The 21,758-nt window shown below is 43.0% G+C and overlaps 1 protein-coding gene across 5 annotated transcripts in view; it reads left to right on the plus strand.

The window, feature by feature from the left end:
* Positions 1-21,758, plus strand: part of LOC146859524 (CD5 antigen-like) — a 585,933-nt gene that overhangs the window by 347,408 nt on the left and 216,767 nt on the right. For all 5 annotated transcript variants that reach the window (XM_085650234.1, XM_085650233.1, XM_085650232.1 and 2 more), the window contains one exon: positions 15,254-15,286. In XM_085650234.1, coding sequence (XP_085506360.1) covers positions 15,254-15,286 — 33 coding nt within the window. The remainder of the gene's footprint in view (positions 1-15,253; positions 15,287-21,758) is intronic.

The raw sequence follows: 21,758 nt of genomic DNA on the forward strand, positions 1-21,758 counted from the left end.
TGTGTTTCATCAGGTTGCCACCACCCTTGAAAAGAAGCCAGCCCATGATCTGAGCCCAGGGGACTGGGTAAGGATAAAGGTCGACCGAAGAAGAAACTGTTTGGTTCCAAGGTGGGGAAAACGAAGACAAGTCATTCTGACCACGACAACAGCAGTAAAGTGTGCTGGACTGAAAACCTGGATTCATGCAAGGTCATACATTGAGAATTCCAAATCCAGTGGACAGCACAGAAAAAGAATATTTTGATGAATCAGAATCCAGTACCGAGTCAGATGACGGAGATTCAAAAACAAGAGAAAACTCTGAAAGGGGGGAAGCAGAACCAGGTCTAACTATCGTCCCCAGAAGTAGCTCTCTGAGAAGAAGATTGCAGATTTCTGATACCAGTTCAGATTCCGAAAACGAACAAGGAACGCAATGTTCCAGAAAAGAACAAGGAAAGAACAGAGAAAAAGTGAGTGAAGAGACAATAAAAGAAATCAGTGAAAAGAAAGTACCAGATGAAAGTTGAGAGAAATTCCACCTGAAATAACCAATTTAAGTGAACAAGGGACAGGTACAGAGAGAGAGGGACAGATTGCTGCGAAAGACCCCCGAGGAGGTGTAGGGAACTGCAACATCTAGTTAGGTGAAGGGATAAGTAGTCAGCAGGAAGATTGCGTGTCGGAGATTCGAGGAAGGACAGAAGTAGGGAAAATAAAACAAGTGGTGGAAAAGAAATTGTTGAGAGTAAAAAGCAAGTCGAGACAGAGTCTGAAGAAAGTGAAGATGAAATACCTGAAGGTCGAGTTCTGAGAAAGAGAGCTTGGAGAACTGAAAAGAACGATAAAGGAAGTAAATTGAAAAGAGCTGCAAAAGACGACGTTTGGTCGAATAAAATAAAGAAATTGAGATATCGACTGACACGAGTAAACTCACCAAGGGCTGAACAGGTGAATGAAGGGACAAGTCAGGGGAAATCAAAAGAAGAAGAGACAATTGTAATTAAAGAAAGCAAAAGAACAAGGAAACCTAACCAGAAGTATAAGTCACCGGAATGGACGTACGTGGCTCTCTCTGAAAGAGGAGAAGGGGCAGATAGTCAAGGAAATCCAGAGGAGACTGTACTGAAAGTGGTTGAAGAAGAGGAAGAATCGGAAATCCTGAGAGTTCTTTTCTCCGACATTGGGGAAGAAGAAACAGAAGTTCAGGAAATTCTGTATTTGGATCACGAAAGGAAAGTGGAAGACGATGAGATGCCGAACTGAATAGACCAAGAGAGCTGCTGATGAAGAAACACTAAAATAAGTCAAAAAGATTAAAAGAAACTGGTAGAAACAAGTAGGTGGTTAGAGCCTTGGGTCAGAAAACAAGTTGTGAAGTAGAAGAGGCTAAGTCAAAAGACACAATCCATTTTAGGAAAGACGGCAAACATAGATAGTAGCAAAGGTAGATGTACATTTTTGAGGAGATGGTGTAAAATGTGTTGCTGTTCTACAGGATTACTAATGCTTCTGTGAAGCATACTTACTCTTTTGATCTCTTTCAAAGTTACTAGAGATACATTAGAAGGACATAGTGAGTAAGCCTGGGCAAAGCACTACGCTACGCTCGCGTAGTTTGCGAAGTTTGCGCTACTTCGCACTACGCGAATTGCGTGTAGCACAGTGCAAACACGCGTAGCGTAGTGTTGCGTAGTGCAGCGGTCCTTTTTTGCTCGCTCGCGGTCCTCAACGTCAATTTGGCGACCGCGAGCGTGGAAAATAAACCTCCCGGCGAGATTCTCAACGCGAGGAGGTCAGGTTTCTCATTGCAAGTGGTCGCATATGCTCACGACCGCGAGCGATGAGAAACTACCAGTTCTCGTTGAGAAAGCTGCCGCTCGAGTAAAAATCTACTCGATCGGCAAAAAACTGCAGCTCGCACTGTGCAAGATGCCGTTTTCAATGATTGCACAGTGCCGGTTGCTTGTCTGCACTGTGCAATCATTGAAAACGACATCTTGCACAGTGCGAACAGGGTACTTTGCGTAGCTTCGCGTAGAAAGACTTCGCGAACTACGCCCAGGGTTAATAGTGAGAACAAAACTAATATAGGTAAGATTCAAAGGGTAGTACCGACTGAAGTAGATAAAAACTATTTACATAAAGATAGGTCTATAACAGATTTTTCTAACAATGTGTTTTCAAAATTATTGTATGAATACGTAAAGACAATGGACGTAAGGGACTGCTACGTCTGTATGCAGTTACCTGCCTCTGTTTCTGAAGGAGTGACTTATCATCACCTTCCAGTTACTTATGGAATAACATGTAGTGTAATAGCAAGTTTATTTTATCAAACAGGAAAGTTAGAATATTATTTTTCAGATGTAGATAATATTTTCGCACAATTACCTACAATTAATAAACTAAATAGGGTAAAACCAGCTAAAGTGTTAGGTGAATTCTTTTTAGAAACTAAAGAATTAAAGACGACTTGATTGGCCTAGAGGACGACAATTAGCCAGAATATGTAAATATGGGTATCTGTGGTTCAAATAACAGTCCATTTTAATTTGCTCTAATTAAGATAAAATTTGTTAATGATTACTGAAAAATGAGTTGGGTTGTTTATTCATAGAGCATGTTTAAATCTAGAAATGTAAAATAGAAGATTTGAAGATCTATCTTACCAAACAAATAAATTAGATCCATAGATTACGTAGAAGGGATATCTAAAAAGTTAGCTATAGGATGTGTTGGATTATATATATTTTATACATAGTTATGAAATATACTTTTAGGTTATATGGTATTCCTTTTATGTTAGCGTTTGGAACAATCATCTCTCGGAAATAACAGACCACGGATGTACGAATGTTGGTGTTATGGGCCCCACCAGTGAATGTATTGATTGAATGTGTTAGTGAGATATACGGTCTGTGACGAAGGGAGGATTTTGGATTCCACGCTGCAGCACCTGCATTTGACATCTTGTACAATTGTTTGATTCTCTCAACCCATACCTCTTCAACCGTTTCAAAATATAGTATAGATGCAGAAAAAACTTAAAGTGGATGATGGCAGATTACAATTTGCTGTCAACAGTCTTGTGATAGAGCAGCAAGAGCCCCAGTCTTTATCCCCGAGTGGCTCATCTAGCTCTATATTCCATTTCTCTCTGGCCCCACAGTTTGTGGGCACTGTGTCATCTTGCTTGAGTTTTTTGTGGCAAATTTGAATTAGGGTGGGGGCTGCCCAAAATGGGCATGTTCATGCCCCCGCCCCCTCCCTACAAAAATTACAGCCATCCTGCCCCCCCCCGGGGGACAGATGGGGCAGTAGACCCCAATCTGCCCCTCCGGGGGGGCAAAAAGCCCACTAGATGCCAGGGATTTTTTAGGCAAATTTTAATAAGGGTGGGGGCATTGGCATGCCCATTTTGGGCAGCCCCCACCCTAATTAACATTTGCCCAAAAAACTCCCTGGCGTCTAGTGGACTTTTTGCCCACCTGGGGGGCAGATAGGGGCAGTAGCCCTCAATCTAGAAGCCAACGATTACGCTGGCTTTTTTTATGCGTGGGGGTGAGGGCTGCCCAGAATGGGCATACCAATGCCCCCACTCCCCAAAAAAATAGCCACAATGTTTCTGCCCCCTTTGGAGGCATATCGGGGCAACCCCATCCCCCCCGATACCCTCCCAGGTGGCAGAAGCCATCTAAGCACGGAGTTGTTTTTAGCAATGTGCCTACCTGTGGATTTTGGGTCCTAGCGCAGCCGGCACATAGGTGAAAACTACCAAACCCACACATTTCTGAAAGCTAGACACCCAGGGGAGTCCAGCGAGGTATGGCTTGCGTGGCTACCCACAATCCCCTGCAAACTTCAAATTTAGATGGAAAATTCACTTTTTTCTCAAATTTCTGTGTGGGAAAGTTCTGAAATCAACGTGTATCCACACATTTCCACACACCCAGCGTTTCCCCATGTCTCCCGATAAAAATGATACCTCACTCGTGTGGGTAGGGCAAGTACCCGAGACAGGCAAGGGCCCAAAACCTATCGAGGCAATATCAAAATGACCTATCACAAAACAACCTGGTTTTGCAAGGGGGTCGCCTGGGTTTTTGTCCCTGGGCTCGGCGGCCATCTTGGAAAACTACCAAACCCAAACATTTATGGAAACTAGACACCAGGGGGAGTCCAGCGAGGTATGGCTTGGGTGTGTCCCCCATCATTCTCCTACCCAGAATCCCCTGGAAACCTCACATTTTGGCTAAAAATTCACTTTTTTCGCAAATTTCGGTGTGGGAAAGTCCTGGAATCTGGGTAGATCCACCAATTTCTTCCCTCGCAGCATTCCCCCAGGTCTCCAGACAAAAGTGGTACCTCACTTGCGTGGGTGGGTCAAGGACCTGCAACAGGCAAGGGCCAAAAACCTATTGAGGCAACATCAAAATGACCTATCACAAATCAACCTGGTTTTGCAAGGGGGGTCCCAAGAGGTTTTGGCCCGGGGCTCGGCAGCTATCTAGGGAAACCTACCAAACCCACACATTTCTGAAAACTAGACACCTGGGGGCTTCCAGTGAGGTATGGGTTGCATGGATCCCCTAAAGTTTCCTTACCCAGAATCCCCTGCAAACCTCAATTTTAGCTGAAAATACCACTTTTTTCACACATTTTTGTGTGGGAAAGTTGTGGCATCACCGGGCTCACGCAAATTTCTCACCTCCCAGTGTTCCCCTGGGTCTCCCGGTAAAAATTGTGCCTCACTTGTGTGGGAGGCCCAAGTCAGATCCTTCCTTGTTGCTGTTCCAACCCTTCTTAATCAGATCTAAAACTTCCTTTAGAACCACATCCAGTGCCATTTCCTCACACCATCTTTATTCACTAATGATCTGTTGATCAATGATACAAACCAATTCATCAGAATCCTCCCAATCATTTTTATCAGACAAAGTGTTGGGTGTGAGACGCGACAGCACATCTGCTACGTTATTTTCAACACCCGGTATGTATTTTATCCTGAAATTATATTCGTGTGGCCCTATCACCCACTTTGTTATTTTGCTGGATATGGCATCGAGGCCCTTTTTACTAAATATCTCCACCAGGGGCTTACGATCAGTTCTCACTTTGAAATCAACACCCTAAAGGAACTTTAACAAAAACATTATAGCCCAAAATGCTGCAAGGGACTCTCGTTCCACAACTGAATATCTAGTTTCAGGATCTTTGAGACTTTGTGACCAACACATAATGGTTTGCATCCCATAGGAACCCTTCTGTTGCAAAACAGATCCCAAACCCTTTTCACTTGCATCAGTGATGAGTATGGGTTTGATCATAGGGTTAAAACTAGCAAGAGAAGGTGCTGCTTTAAGTTTTCCTTTGATATCAATGAACTCCTTTTCACAACATTTAGTCCATTTGAAATCCACGCCTTTCTTAAGTATCTCATATTTGCTGCGCTATTAGCAAAGTTATTTACTCATTTCGAATAGTATTCAACTACCCCTAAACAGTTCATGAGTTCACTTTTGTTGGACGGTGAACTCATCTTTTGAATTGTAACAATTAGATCAGCTTTAAGTTTCACACCATCACTAGTAATGTTGTGACCTAATTAATCTATTGAGTTTGTTCTAAATTTCCATTTTTCAGCCTTAATTGTTAAATTATGATCTGATAGTTTCCCCAAAGCTAGTTTCAAACGAGAGTCATGTTGACAGTTATCATCCCCATAGATTAATATGTCATCTTGGTAAACATAGACACCTGATAAACCTTGAAGAATGTTTTCCATTACTCTCTGAAACACTGAAGAGGCTGATACTAATCCAAAGGGCATAAGTATAAATCTGTATGTGCCGAAAGGTGTTATGAATTAAGTTAAATCCCTACATGATTCTTCCAATTCTATCTGGTGATACGCCGAGGTAAGATCTATTGTATGAAAAACTTTGGCTCCACCCAACAGAAACAATAATTGGTTTATGTTTGGCAAAGGATATTTTTCGATCACTGCACATTTGTTTAATTGTCTCAAGTCAATGCAGAGTCTCAAATCCCCTTTGGGTTTGTGTGCTGCCACTACCGGAGCCACACATTCTGTGCCTTCAACCTCTTCTATGAATCCCCAATCTTTTAATTTTTCAATTTCTTTTTGCATATCCTCCCTTACTGAAAGAGGAAAATTCCTCACTTTGCAACATACAGGAATAGCATCTTTTTTAAGTATAATGTTATGCTTGTATCCTTTGAGACACCCCAGATTTTTATTGAAAACATTGGGATACTCTTTCTTAAGATCATCTACCAAATCCCCACTTTCTTTTTTCATAATAGAATTTATGTCACTTCTTAGTTCAATGGGAGGATCAGCATTGGGGTCAAGGAAGACTCCAAGGTAATCTTGATGGATCCAACTGATGTTGCTATCACATTTTATTGATACGTAAATTTTACCTGTAACAAATATCTTTTTGTACTCGATCAGACCTGTGAAATACCCATGAAGTTTGATGGGCTCTCCCCCATAAGCCAATGGCCTTATGTCTGGCTTCAAAAGTTTAACTTTACCTTTCAAATTATTCATATAAAATCCACATGAAACAATTGTAAATTTCGCTCCTGAATCGAATAAAACTCTCGTTTTTGCTCCTTCAACTAAGATTTCATCATATGGACATTTCTTCTTCTTTTCTCCACTTACTACTTGTACAACTATCTGACCACATTCATAATCTTCAGAGTTGGATTCATCGTATTCACAATCATTAACATCAACTTCTTTAACCTTAGATATCACCTTACTATTACACATTGAGGCAAAGGGACCTTTCCTTTTGCATTTGGGACATGTTAAACCTAAAGCCGGACACTTTATATTATTAGCCAAATGTCCCATTTTACCGTACCTGAAACACTTACTATTGGTCTATTTTTCATTAATTTTTTCTTTGTTTGATGAGGCTACTTTGTAACTCCTATCTTTAGATCCATAACTCACTTTACCTTTGTTCTTAATTTCTTGAACCTTGAACTCTTTCATGGAATCTTTCTTCAAAACTGTAACACATTTCATCGAATGTTCAATCCTTTTGGCTACAACCAGAACCTCATCTAGGGTAGGCTCATCACGTGACCATAATTCTTCCCTGACTTTCTCCATATTGCATCCAAACATGAACTGATCACATATACGTTCATCAGTTAAGCCATCGAATTTACAAGAAGAAGCAAGTTTCCTTAAAATAGTTACATAACATTCCACCGTTTCCTCATCACCTTGCATCCTCTTACCGAACGTATACCTTTCTAAAATAGTGCTTACCTTTGGCAAGTAATGATTATCTAGTTTTTTGATGCATATTTCATCGTCGTTGAGCCCATTCGCTTCTTCACGTAATAAGTCTGGTAGGTGGTCAAAAACGTCTTGCCCCTCCGACCCTAAACAATGTAAAAGTAATGAAGACTTTCTCTCTGCACTAAGTGAAGGGCCACATACCCTAGCGTAGCTTTCAAATACAACTTTCCACTTCTTCCATTGTATAGGAGGATTACCTGCCTAAGATAAAAAAAATGGGGCTGCAGTAACATTTTGCATTTTTAGATTTCTAATATATATTCAAATATTGTGCATGAATATGTGATGTGTTACTTATATAACAACCATACAAACTAGCTTAAATATAAAGCTAATTAAACAATTATGCTTATTGCGAAGTATATTCTATTTAGAGAAATTACTGTTATGTATATCTGCTAAGGGCAGTAATCTCGTAGCCGTGTATGTCAGGTTCTAGCACACTATACTATAAAGTCACTAGTTCATAAGTAAGAGCTAAAATATATACATTTTTAGCGCCTCCCAAATGTAGCTCAAAGTTATAAAGCTGTGCGTATCAGCGTAAATTGTGATGCTGAGCGCACGATGAACAAAACTAAGTAAAAGTCGTGCGCATCGGCGTGTAGTTTCCGATAGTGATGCTGAGCGCACTTCAGGTTGCTAGGATACTTGAAAGCGTCGCTTTCAAAATGGCCTCCACGTGGGATTATACTGCGGAATGACGTCAGATGCCTGCGTGACTGCAGCAAGATGACGTTCACTGTGATTGTCGGAAGAAGAAGGTTCCTGACGCGACATATGAAGAAGTTCTATTCCTCGTTCGTAACGACAACAAAGAGACGTTGGTGTTTAATTTTGAAGCAATAGCAACTTTCAAATTATATGCAGTCTCACGAAGAAAGTCGATCCCTTTTGCAATGTGATTGACAATTATAAAACAACTATTAAGCGCTATACGAGCTGCAAATCAAATTCCAAGCGCTGAGTCATCAATCAACGACACAAAAACACTAAGGGTGGGCGGAATTTGCGAAATTAACTTTCGCAAATTATCGCGAAAATGTTTAAAATTATCGCAAACAAGCGGAAATATCGCGAAGATGCGGAAGTTTTTCTCCCGAATGTTCGCAAGATTTTCTGCATGGTTGCGGGTCGCCAACTTACCCATGTGGTTGCTTGAGGGCATGGCCATCTTGTTTTGAGTTGTCTCGCAGTGCATGATCGCGAGAAGAAAGACGTGATCGGGCGACGCATGACGTCACTGCGGACGCGAACTGTCGCGAGACAGCGCAAATGGCTAAAAACAATACAACATGTCATGGATAACGCGACCAGATCAAGAAAACTTGTCGACGAACGCAGGGATTCAGGTAAGGCGATCGCGCGCGCGCGAGAATGTATTATTTTACAGCGCGAGCAAGAAACAAATTATCGCCAAGCTGCGGAAACCGGAAATTTTGACATTTTCGCGCTCTCCGCGGAACTCGAAAATGTCAAATTATCGCAATTTCCGCGAAAGGAACGAAATTTTCGCCCAGGCCTAAAAAACACAAAGATTAGCTAATGTTACTGAATGTTATCAATGACGACAAAGCCCCAAGGTTTTGTCAAAGTTACCGATAATCGACTTCTTCAAATTAAGTCATCAGCAAGCATAGAAATTATGTTTATGAAAATCAGGAAGTTAGTTTTAAAACAGCACTACTCCAAGATTCCGATGATCTCCACGACAATCCTAAGCGTGCTTAAATGTTCTTAAACAATTCTCAAAGCAGAAATATTATTTACAAATTAAGTCTTGCATGAGGAACTTCTATCAAAATGAAAGGATGAGACCGTACCGGAAATGTATTTACTCAAACTTTAATACATATGCTGCGAAGCTCCCAATCCTTATTAAATTGAAATTTGATAACCAAATATTGCTGAAATCAAATTCTGGTAAAGTTCCGTAGTATTAATAATAATAACATAAGGCAGATTAAATGTATGTCAGTACATTGACATACTACACAGATCTTCAGGCTCTTGCAGGATTCAAGAAGGGAGGAGGAGGCCCTGAAGTGAAGAGAGAGGTCGTAGCAAGGTGCGATGCGGAGAAATCTAGGCCTCACGTTCTACTTTTGAGGAAACAGGGTGTATGTGCGAGAGGTTGTGAGGCTGACGACAGGGTCTGGTGGATTGGTGGAAGTGAAGGCGGCTATTAAGATATGCTGGCCCTATGTTATGCAGTGTCCTGAACGCGTGTGTGAAGTCATGAACACTGCTACTCTGATAAATGCACCGGGGCCTCAAAGGAGGCAGGGTGGCTGCACCCTGAAGCCCCTGATAGGGAGCAACTGCAGTTGATTATAGGTTTGTATGTTCAAGATTAGAAAACTAATATTGCATTGTTGCAGTTTTTACCACAGAATATTATGCTGGACCTTGTCAAAGTAATTGCAACAGTATCTCAGTAGGAGTTATTAAATTATTTGTAGTCGTATGTACAAGACACACAGAGAGAAAAAAAAAATTGGTAATTGGACCGTATAGTGCTGTTATAATTTGTTAATCTTCCCTTAATACATGACGCCTACGGGCGCATCAATCAAAAAAACTTTTGCAGCCTCTTTTTTCTCTCTGTGTGTCTTGTACATACGACTACAAATAATTTAATAACTCCTACTGAGATACTGTTGCAATTACATTGTTATCACCCTGATCTCAGTTGGGTCTACGGGTTACACTCCTGTGGTTTTTTCTGGACCTTGTCAAAGGCCGCTTTGAAATCTCTACATTTTGAGTGTAATGATGACTTTGTTCCAATGAGTTTTCCCACTAGTATAGTGAGCTCTGCAACTGAGTCATGACGAAAGGCGGTCTGAACAAACGGGTTCAGAGATTGTTTTTCAACCCGACCATCCGGATCTGGTAAAATGCACTTTTTAAAATGTTTTGCCTCAATATCTAACCAGGTGTTAAGCTTACAGTTTGCTAGGTTCTTTTGGTCTCCTTTTTAATAAATAGTTTCTAGGTTTTTTGTATTACCTGCGTTGTTCTTCAGTAGTTGAAGAGTTAAGGAGAGAACTAGGTGCCTTTGACTTGTCTTCTGTACGGAAAGGCCTCATTTTGCACGACCACCCGAAAGTGTTGGACTGATACTGCTGGTTTTTTGACTGTGAGAGTGCACAGAGGACTGCAAACCAGAACTTAGTGCCAATGCTCTGAGCCCTAAAGTGTATGTTTGATTGGCTTATATCCAATTGGCATAAGTTAACTTACCAAGGGTAGCCAGTGCATGTAAGTTAAGGAGTCTCTCCTGGGCTGCAGCACTTTTTGTGCCACCCTGAGAGCAGCAAGTTAAAACATGCCCCCTAGTCGGCACCTGCAGGCTGAGAGACCAGCTTGAAACTGATAACCCAACTTTGCCATTTAAATTAATGACAAATCCCAGACTTCCTTTTTATAATATATATATACCCCCCCCTAAGGTAGGGCTCTAAAAACATTCCAGGGCAGGGTGCTGTAAATTAAAATATAGAACATGCATTCATCATTTTTACTGTGGAAAGGCTAGTTACCCCATTAGCGAGTGCAGAGTTACACGCTGACACATTAGCTGTGCTAAGTTGTGAATGAGACTGCTAAGTTTGGTACACCGAGGTATGAAACAAATCGTTACCTTAAACCCAACTTGATGCCCAGATCGAATTTAATGTAACTTCCACATAAAAGCAACTTTTAGAATGTTGCTATTCTGTTGCCCAAAGTTTTCCCAGTGGCCATTTGCAGATGCTGGCCAGAAGACAGTCTTTCGCTGTCCTGGGGGTGTGGTGAAGAGTGACTTCCAAGGGGAGCCACAATAGAGTCCTGCGTTTGGAGGAGGTATGACCTCTCCCTGGCAAGAAGAGTCACAGGGTAAGATTATAAAGGAAGCCACATTTGAAGGGCAAATGGTAGACACAAGAGGTGGTGATCTTTTGTCCTGATAGACAGGTTAGCATCAGGGACAGAGATTGGTGCCAAGTGGCCTAAACAGTTTTCCCATGGGTCTGTAGCCCACACTTAGTCATACCTCTTGGGTGGGCTACAAAGCTCCACACATTAAGAGAAGTATTAGGCCATCTTTGGAATGGGCAAAAAAAGTGCACTCTGGGATAGCTAGTTCCCACACGTTGCAGGAAGTCATCATCAGGAGGGAAGGGACCAGGTAGCCTTTTGGCTAGTAACCACCTCATCCCCCAAGGGCATTTTCTGGTCATTAATATGGCACCCCTAGCACCCAGGCCTCAGATCACATCTGGACTTGGAAGAGGACTGACAAAGGACTGCAGTGCTGTTCCCTGGACCTGGCAGAAGAGGAGACTCAAGGAGTCAGGTTGCTGACTTTGTGTTCCCACTGCAGGGCAATAACAATCTGAAGAAGCCCACCTGGCAAGTCAGTAACCACAATCACTCGACCACCACTGACTATTGACGAGCAGCCTGCAAGACCAATACCCAACAATCAAAAGTTAAACCTATGTCTGCTGGTCCCAGGAGAGTCATTGGAGTGAAGTTTGGTTTCCCAAGAAGGACACTCGCCCCCATCAAAAGGAACTGCTGGGCTCGCTGTGACCAGAAACCAGTAGTCCGATGACAACTGAACATTTGCTGCCCTGACCAGGACTTTGAGTGACATTGCGCCCTGTGGGGAACGTCACTCCACACTGATTGTGGACCGAGGAGTAGCACCAGGTCGATCACTTTTGATTACACATTATCCTCAGCATCATGCAGCATCTTCAGCATCTTATATTCCTTGCATCAGAACTATTCCATTCATGTCTACAGAAATTCTTCGTTTGAGCTGGAACTGGACTTGAAAAGGCTCCGGTGACAGGTAACTGTCCGACTACTCCTCACTTGTCACCTTGGCTTGTTTTCTGCTGGAGTTGGTCATCCAAAGTGGGCCACGGTACCCAAACACAACTCTTTAACAAGTGATCCAAAGTATGTATTAACTGCAGAAGTTGCCAATGCTTGCTGATAATTGAGTGAAAAGCAGTCATTTATGTTTTACTTAAAAATCTATATCTCTGGTAGTTTTTCTAAATTTTTACTATCTACAAATTCATAAAAATATGTTTTGTGTGACTTTCTCAAATGGTTATTCTGGTAATTCCAAATTCTTTGCACTTGTTTTTTTGTTGAAGCATTACTGCTCATAGTCACAGCTACTCAGGGTTGAGCTATAGTTTTACAAATGAGCCTGACTAGACTCAAGATAGTATTGTGAGTATATTACATGGTGACGTCACACAACTGCACCATGTAATACACCACTTTCCTCACAGTTGCCCTTTGCTTTAAAAAATGTGCAGCTAGAAGAGAGTTTGGCCGGGTGCACTGTCATGCCTTCCCTTGTCGTATTGTGGTAAGTAATAATGACTCATTTATCCTCTCGGGAGGTAATACTGATGGAATATTTGTTGCTATCCTCTTGTCGACTGCCCTGGGATAATATGTTTCTGTTAGCTCTGCTTGGCTTTCTGTTTGTCCGTCTGTAAAGAGCAATTATGAATTGATACCAACTTTCCTTCAGAATCGTCTTGGGGATTCTTTTTTGTTTTCTGGCTATCCTATGGATTGCATTTTTCTTCTCCGTTAGGTCCTTACTGAACAAAGAGGAGCTATTATGCTGTATCTGGACTATTGCAAACATTCTGTCTTGGATCGTTTTGCATTTCATTTTTGGTGTTGGATGGACATATACATTCATTCGTATTAGCAATTTTTTTTTTGGAATCATTTCCAGTTTTATATACAGGTGGCTTGGATTTGGTTTCTCCCAATTGGAAGTTTTGCTAGTTTATCCTTCTTAACGGAGTTTAGGAAAACGGCAAGACGATCCTTTGCGTGACCTAGCTTCTTTTCTTTTCTTGTATGTCAAATTTGAGAATTCTCATTGCGAAGATTCAGTCCCAAGTGCAGAGACTCACCCACTCCTGAGGGGCATTCACCATGAATGCAGAGGCCCTTTGTGAATCCGGCACATAATATATTTTCTTGGATCAGCATACCCAGTTGTCCTTTTGAACTATATTGTAGTCACAAAATAATCTAGTTACAGCTTTCCACATAATCTAAGTTGACTTGAATGTTTAACAATGGTGGACTTTAAAAATACCTTAATGTCATGTTAGCTGACACCACTGCATGTTAAGATCTGGCATTATTGGGACCTGAAAGTTGGCAAAAAGGTAATCGAAACTCAGACAAAGACCTAAATCTTTGGTCTTTGCCACTGAGCTCTGTCCTCAAAGACCGTATCAAGGAAAGGCCAAAGAGAATTGATCCAGCCCACACTGTCCTGCAGAATCCAGCCTTTTTCTCTTCCTCAAATTTTGTGCCCCACATTTTCATGCACTCGCCTTATCATACATTGACGGATGCAACACAGTACTTGCTGGCCCTAATTTACACCAATCAAAGCTTTTCTTCAGTCAGTAGCATAAATATTGTTTCGCCAATAGACTTTGAGAGAAACTCCCTTACAATGGAAGAACTGCATTGGGTCCCTCTCCCTGACAGAATCCATTTCACAGTCTGTAGTTTGATCTTGAGTACTCTCCATTCAAGTAAACCCTGCTATCTTGCCTCTAACTCAATGTTTCCAGATTCGAATGAACTACGAGAGGAACATTCATGATCAGACAGAAAATCCAAAAGTCTTACAGAGAAAACGGACATCAACAGGCTTTCTCTGTATCTATCAAAAAAGAGGACCGGTCCAGAATACACTCACCACCAAACAACCAAAGTCAAATACCACTATACGGTTCCGAGGGGATTCTGTATCCACCTTTCTCTCACAATGGGATCCACGGCCTGTAGACTTTACCTATGCACATGTTTGCATCGACCACTTTGGCAGAATGGGTTATGTTGGGGCAGCACACACCTCTTTTACTAGTGGTAGATTGGGGGGGGGGGGGTGCGCTCATGTTAGATTTTTAATGACGCTTTCACCAGATATTTTTGATCTTGTGCATTTATATATCCACTTTTCATTTTGTTTTTAAACAGGTTATCCTAAACCAAGTGCTTTATTAGTACAGTTCTCGAAAGTTGTGATAAGATGTCAGCCTGCACCTTATCACCCACGCATTTGAGTTAAAGAGCGCCTCACTCTACTGAGAAGATTAGGTCACATCATGTACTGTTGGTCCTGACAAAATAGCCCCAGATCGCTCCACGACTACCTTAGGGATGAAAAAAAATTGACCTATAACTTAGGCCAGAGCTTGCTAGACGGTCTATAGTTGACAGATTTACACTCTCACTTGAAGAGACACAGACCATAGTATCCTAAGTGTCTCTCCCTTCTTTTTTAAGCTCAAGATCTACCGGGGATATCACATTAAATATTTTGTTGGCATCTGGTTGACAGTTGATTTTATCTTCACACCATTCACCGATCTTCTCACATTGTAGGACACACCATTCCTTGTTCTACGGTGCTCAATTGGCATATTTATTAACAGATCTCTGACAAAGAACCCTCTTGTGGGGCCCGCCAGGCATTGCAGCGCCGGCCTGGCGAGGAGCACCGCCCTATGATGAAGCATGCCACCTTCAGGTGAATGAGGGCAACTGTACTTACAAGCACATGCTTCCCGTGGGACCTGCTTACAGCTAGGGATACTTTCTCAGGGGCTGAATCCCCTCAGAGCCTTTTCTCTGTTTATAGATTGAGACTCAGGAACAAGCTGCTTTTCACCCTCAAACTTACTTAATTGGTGGTGCAAACTTGGGAACGTCTCAACACAGACTGTGTGCCTGTATCCTCCATGTCTCACCACACTGTGATGCCGCTTCTGATGTAGTCTGTAGTTGTACAATTTGTTGTTTGGAGTTTTATTTCTATTTAAAACAAAGATCAATGATCTTATCTTCAATTGATTTTTTTTACAGAGAATCGGAAATTGCGCCCCCAGATCTACAAAGGTAATGCATTTTTAACAATGTATGCAGATTATTAGACATGCAATTCATATAGCATATATTTTAATTAGGATCTTTGTGTATGTATTTCATATATATCATGTAGGGAAATACCTCTTTTTGCATGATCACTCCCAATGTTTTGAACTGATGCTGATGGTTTTTGGCTCTGGTGAGTGAGGTGTACTCAGTGCCAGTGAGGGCTTTGTCTGAGGAGCTCTAACGCCACTGGCATATGTTAACTTACTTATAAGTACCTAGCATATTTTACCAAGTGAACTCAGGGTCTGTGAGTTAAGGTATCCCTCATGGGCTGCAGCAGTTATTGTGTCCCTGATTTTGATGAGGCAAATGTATGTCTCCGAACCAATCACTGCAGATGGGTAGGACAGTTTCACTCTTCTAACTCGACATGTTTTTATAAGTTGTTGTTTTTACAAATTGCCAGTTTGCTGTGGAAAAGCTAGTAGCCACATTGGGGAGTGCAGGGTCACAGCTGACAACCCAACAGTGCTAACTCCTGCATAGGACTACTAAAATTGATACTTCAAGACATTAAAATAATTGCTACATTAAACCTGACATGATGCTCAATTCAAATTTAATATGTTTGCACATTCAGCAACTCCAGAAAGTTATTACTTTGTTGCCCTCCGTTATCCAGTGACCATTTAAGGTTGCCGGGCACAAGACAGCCTGTTGCCCTCCTGGAGGGAGCTATGAATGACTCTCAGGAAGAAATACAAGGGACCTGACATTGGAGGAGGTGTGACCTCTCCCTGGCAGGAAGGCCAAACAGGGTGTGAGTCCAAAAGTTGAACTTCAAAGGGAAAGCAACCTTTGATGAGAAACAAGCAAGAGGGGATTCTCTTTTGTTCCTTGCAGACAGGGTGGCATCAGGGGCATCAGGAACAGGCTGAGAGAAGCCACTGCTAAACTGCTTTTCTTTGGGCATCCAGATAGGCGCATCTTTGGGATGGGCTAGGGAAGGTCACACAAATAGATAGGGGTTCTGACATGCTTAGACTGGACTGGAATGTTGCATTTTGAGCTAGCCACACGCCACACTTTACAGGAAGTCATCACTAGGTGGGAGGTGACCCGATAGCCTATTGGCCAGTCATTGCTGCATCCCTCCAGGGGACAAACTGGGCTTAAAAGTGGCACCCAGACCTTGGATCACATCTGTACTAGAGGAAGGAACAAAGAAGGACTGCTCTGCTGTGCCCGGGACCCGGCAAAGAGAGACTGTACAAAAGACTGAGCTGCACCTGCTGCTCCTTGGGCCAGCAAAGAGAGAACCGTGCCTGTGATGCCCTATGCGAAGAAAAGTTATCCCCAAGGCCCAGACTGGAGATGTGACTCCAAGAGTCATTTGGCTGACGTCCAGTTATTTGTAGTGCCGACGTTTATTTTGGGAGACAGAGTCCCAACCCTCAGAAGCTGCACCGAGTATGATATACCTGGGAGAGTCATCGGAATGCAGTGTGATCACTCAGCAAGGATGTTACCATTAGTTAAAGGGAACCACTGGATGCGCTCCAAGTGGAGACCAGTAGACCAGTGGCAAAAGTTTTTTGTCTGGGCTTCACGCAGACATCGAACCCTGTGGCTGAGGTCTTATCACTGTGTTTGTGGACTGATCAGTGGCCCCAAGATAATCCCTCTCATCAGCTCAGCATCCTCAGTATCCTTGAGCATATTCAGCATCCTGTATCCCTTGCATCAGGACCACTCAAATGATTCCTCTTGTCACCAGCTCAGCATCCTCAGGATCCTTGAGCATCTTCAGGATCCTGTATCCCTTGCATCAGGACCACTCCAATGATTCCTCTTGTCACCAGCTCAGCATCCTCAGTATCCTTGAGCATACTCAGCATCCTGTATCCCTTGCATCAGGACCACTCCAATGATTCCCCTTGTCACCAGCTCAGCATCCTCAGGATCCTTGAGCATCTTCAGGATCCTGCATCCCAGTCCATTAAAGTCTATGGTAGTTCACCCATAGAGCCTGGACCTCGACTGGAGACTGATTTGATGGCAGAACCATGATGGATTTAGTGACCCCAAGCGTGCTGGGAAGGTAACTGTGCATCCAGACCTTATGGCCCTCTGCGACCAGAACCATGATGGGTTTAGAGACCCCAAGCGTGCTGGGAAGGTAACTGTGCATCCAGACCATATGGCCCTCTGCGACCAGAACCATGATGGATTTAGTGACCCCAAGCGTGCTGGGAAGGTAACTGTGCATCCAGACCTTATGGCCCTCTGCGACCAGAACCATGATGGATTTAGAGACCCCAAGCGTGCTGGGATGGTAACTGTGCATCCAGACCTTATGGCCCTCTGCCTCCAGAACCATGATGGATTTAGTGACCCCAAGCGTGCTGGGAAGGTAACTGTGCATCCAGACCTTATGGCCCTCTGCGACCAGAACCATGATGGATTTAGAGACCCCAAGCGTGCTGGGAAGGTAACTGTGCATCCAGACCTTATGGCCCTCTGCGACCAGAACCATGATGGATTTAGTGACCCCAGGCGTGCTGGGATGGTAACTGTGCATCCAGACCTTATGGCCCTTTGTGACCTGATCCATGATGGATTTAGAGACCCTAAACGTGCTGGCAAGGTAACTGTGCATCCAGACGTTATGGCAGGTGTGATTGCATGGTAGTTTAAAACTTTATTAAAGCTCAGCATTTTTACAGCGATCTCGGTCCATTTCAAGGCTTTACTGCATCTGAGAACAAAACGCAATGATTAACCATTTCCTTGAAAATTCATGTCTCCAAATACCCCCGTGGATTTTTGCGGTAAAGAATTTTGTTTAAAGATAAAAGTACAACCTATTTTTATAATTGGGTGTCAGATTATTTTTGCTCCTGATTCACGAAGGTAAACTAACAATTTGTTGTAACTTTACTACTTTTTGGTCGTCACAAAGGTATTTACGAGTAGTATCTTTATGACTGCTGAGTCTCCCCACTCGTGGCGGAGACTTGGGCCCATATTCTGAAAACTGGAATGCAGCGCCGCCTCCAGAGAGGCTGCGCTGTGCTGCGTTGCGTGACAGGGAGAGAGCAGGAGAGCACCATATTCACAGAGATATGGCGCTCTCCTCCCCTTTCATTAGCGGCGTGCTCATTTATGCTGCCGGGCACCAGGCACAAAGCTTAGTGCTAGGGTGGGTGCCGGAGTCTAGCATGGGTTTTGTACTGGAAGGATACACACTTCAAAGCTTTTCCTACTTTGTATGTGTGCTGCACAGTGCAATACGCATGCAAAGTTGGAAAATAAAGGAGAAATTAAAACATTTTGTCTTTTCACACATGCTTTTCAGCGGCGTTAATTTTTGCCACTAAATCCTGTCTACTAATGTAAGTAGATAGGGTTTAGCGTCAAAAAGCATGGGTCATTGCATGGGAACGCCCATGCACTACCCATGTAATGCTCCCTTGACGTTAGTTTTCAATACAAACAAATACTACAACCAATTAGCATTGGTTTGTTAATCCCCAGAAAGGTTTAGCAAAGGGTTAGCATTAAAAAAGTAACTCCAACCCATCACTAAACCTTTGAGAATCTGGGCCCTGGAGTCTCCGCTCTTGGGTCATAGACTCCACACTTCGGACGGAGCACTCCGCACAGAAAAAGAAAGGACAAATGGGAGTGCAAGACTGCACATAGGTCCTGAATCAGATACAACATCATGTAGTATAAGTGTAGTACTGCAAATAGTAGTAGAAAATGCCAAATATTTCCAATCTCCAGCCTCCACCTGTTCCATATGCACATGTGTGCAGTTCACATAAAAACAGCAGAGTGTGGGAACATTTACCTATACATTAGAGTACATAATGGGTGAGGAACACAAGCAACTTGGGTGACAAATGCCAGCAAATGTGGATGAAATGTGAAGGGAATAGAGAGAAGTAATGGGCTATATTGAGAGTGTCTTTGAGGGATTTGAGACAGTCCTCACCCACCTCCAAAAGATTGTCACAAACATCAAAATACAGGAAACTGGGGTGTTGTCGCAAACAGAGGGCAGGGTATGCAGGTGCTGGAGCAGCTGGTCAATACTTTTTTCTCTTGAGCTACTAGTTGGGTTATGGCCTTTATGTAGGTTCACAGTCTGTTGTCAATGATGAGTGGAGGAGAATTAACACTGTCCATGCATTCCATCCTGAAACAGCTCTGGGAGCCTTTCATAATGTATGTGACTCAAATCAGTACTAAAGAGCTAAGAGATAGGCCAAGATAACAATTGGTAAAATGTGTTTTTACTCTTTCGGGGCTATGGAGTTAAGGGTTCCTTACCCTTTGGGGAGTAAAGATTCCTCCAATTTTCAAATTTCCCCAGCCCAGTCGACATCTCTAGCATAACCTGCAACACCCAGCTTGACGGTTGATGTCTATGCATTGAGTGAGTGAATGAATTTTTTATTGTGTCGTTCTAATGAAAAAGTGTCTCATCGAAATTAGTGGGTTGCAAAAACAACCAACAATTATGCATCTCCCTTGGGTATCAGGGGTCATGCTGTGTGGCGCATTGCCCTATCGTCACTGGCCCTTATGACAGACACCATTGCAAACCTCAAAGTTTGGCAAAAAACACACACATTCTCCTCAAATTTCTGTGCAAGAAAGTTAAGAATCTATAGTCATCCACAAATTTCCCACCACTTCGGGTTCCCAACTGTCTCCCGATCACAACAGTACCCCACTTGTGTGAGTGAGCCAAGAGACCGCCACACATAACACCCTAAAGCATGTAAAATGATCAATAATATGGGTAGCTGGTGTATGGTAGGCACCGCCCCAAATATTAGTTGTGGCCGTGCTTGCCAACCACAGACCTTTTTGAAAACTAGACACCCATGGGATTTCAGGGTGGTGTGTCGTGCATGGATCCAACAAGGTTTTCTTACCCACAATGTCTGCAACTTCCTTTGACCTTCATTTGAGTTATTCCTGTTCTGGCACTAGGCCCAGCCACACAACTGGGGCAGCATTTGTTTTGGACATGTGTGGCATTACTGGGTGGTAGGAATGTTGTGGATTCCTATTGATTTTTGAAGTTTCCATCACGGAAATGTAAGACAAATGTGTGATTTTAGGAAAGGGTGAAGTTTGCAGACCATTTTGGGAATTTTGGGTACGAAAACCTGGTGAGTGCCACACAAGGTACACCACTCTGTAATTCCTGGGTGTCTAGTTTTAAAAATATGTAGGTTTAGTGGGTTTCCCTTAGGTGCCGGCTGAGCTAGGGTCCAAATACCAAGCTCAAAAATCCACAGTTACCCACATTGTGAGAAGAAATATGATGTGTCAATGTTGAATATTAGGCACTTACCTGTCATTGGCACTGTGAGAAGATGGCCTGGTACATGCTGTCCACGAGTTATAGTGGGCACCTTGTACCAGTACAAGCAATCCTTATTGATGAATAAGTTTAAAGACAACCTTTATTGAATTACTAAGTGAAAGAAGAACCACACAAGGTATATATAAAATATATGTATTTATTTCTAAACACTATCTACTAACCTCTTTATGAGATTAGAGTCCAAGATACACAATAATACAGTTCTAAAACACCAACAAATACAGAATATACACTGGGCCCCAGGGGGGGACCAAACCATATATTAAGAAAGTGATATAAGAAGAACCAAGACTTGACTAGACACAGTGACTAGAGCACATAGAATCGCTGGGACCCCAAGGAACCACCCATGGTAGCGACACAGGGAACCCACGGGGGACGCTTGCAGTGTGTGAACACAGCCGCAAGCTCCTGTTCTATTCTATGGGGAAAGTCGCAGTTGGAATTTTACAAGTTTAGGACATTTAGGAGAGGACTTTGAGCAAACCCCTTTAGACTTAGGGGGTACTAGGGCCAACATCCACAGGAGAACCAGAATACTCAAGTTACCTCACCCAGGGAAACCTGGTGCATAGGTGTCAAATGGTGTCTGGAACCGTCCTTGATTTCAATGGCGATTTGCTGCAAAGTGCTGCTGCCTGGAAGAAGAGAAGTGTCCGGGGTGATCCAAGCCTGGATCGAAGTTCAGAAGGACCTGAAAGCAGAGGGGACAGAGTCTGGGTCACTTGCCAGTGACCAGGGGCACGATAGACGAATGCAAACTGATGTCAAGTGTTTCAGGTGCGAAGAGGTGAAGCTTGACTCTGTACCCACGAGGACCAGGAGGTGATAACAACAACCAGAATCTGGATTCGAGCTGTCCCACAAAGGATGTCGAGTGCTGCAATGTCAGTGCTTGGATTGAGCCCAACAAGCCTTGGCAACAGCAGCCCATGCAGGAAGAGAAAAGATGCTTCGGTGCGGACCATCAAGGTCCTGGGGACTCCCCAAGCAATGTAGAGTCAGGGCACATCTGGAGCAACCAGGTAAGCCCAATTAGAATTAAAGTTGCCTTCACAGGGACCCACCAGTTGACAGACCGGGGAT

This window comes from Triturus cristatus, chromosome 3_2, assembly GCF_964204655.1.
Source record: "Triturus cristatus chromosome 3_2, aTriCri1.1, whole genome shotgun sequence".
NCBI classification, from domain to species: Eukaryota; Metazoa; Chordata; class Amphibia; order Caudata; family Salamandridae; genus Triturus; species Triturus cristatus.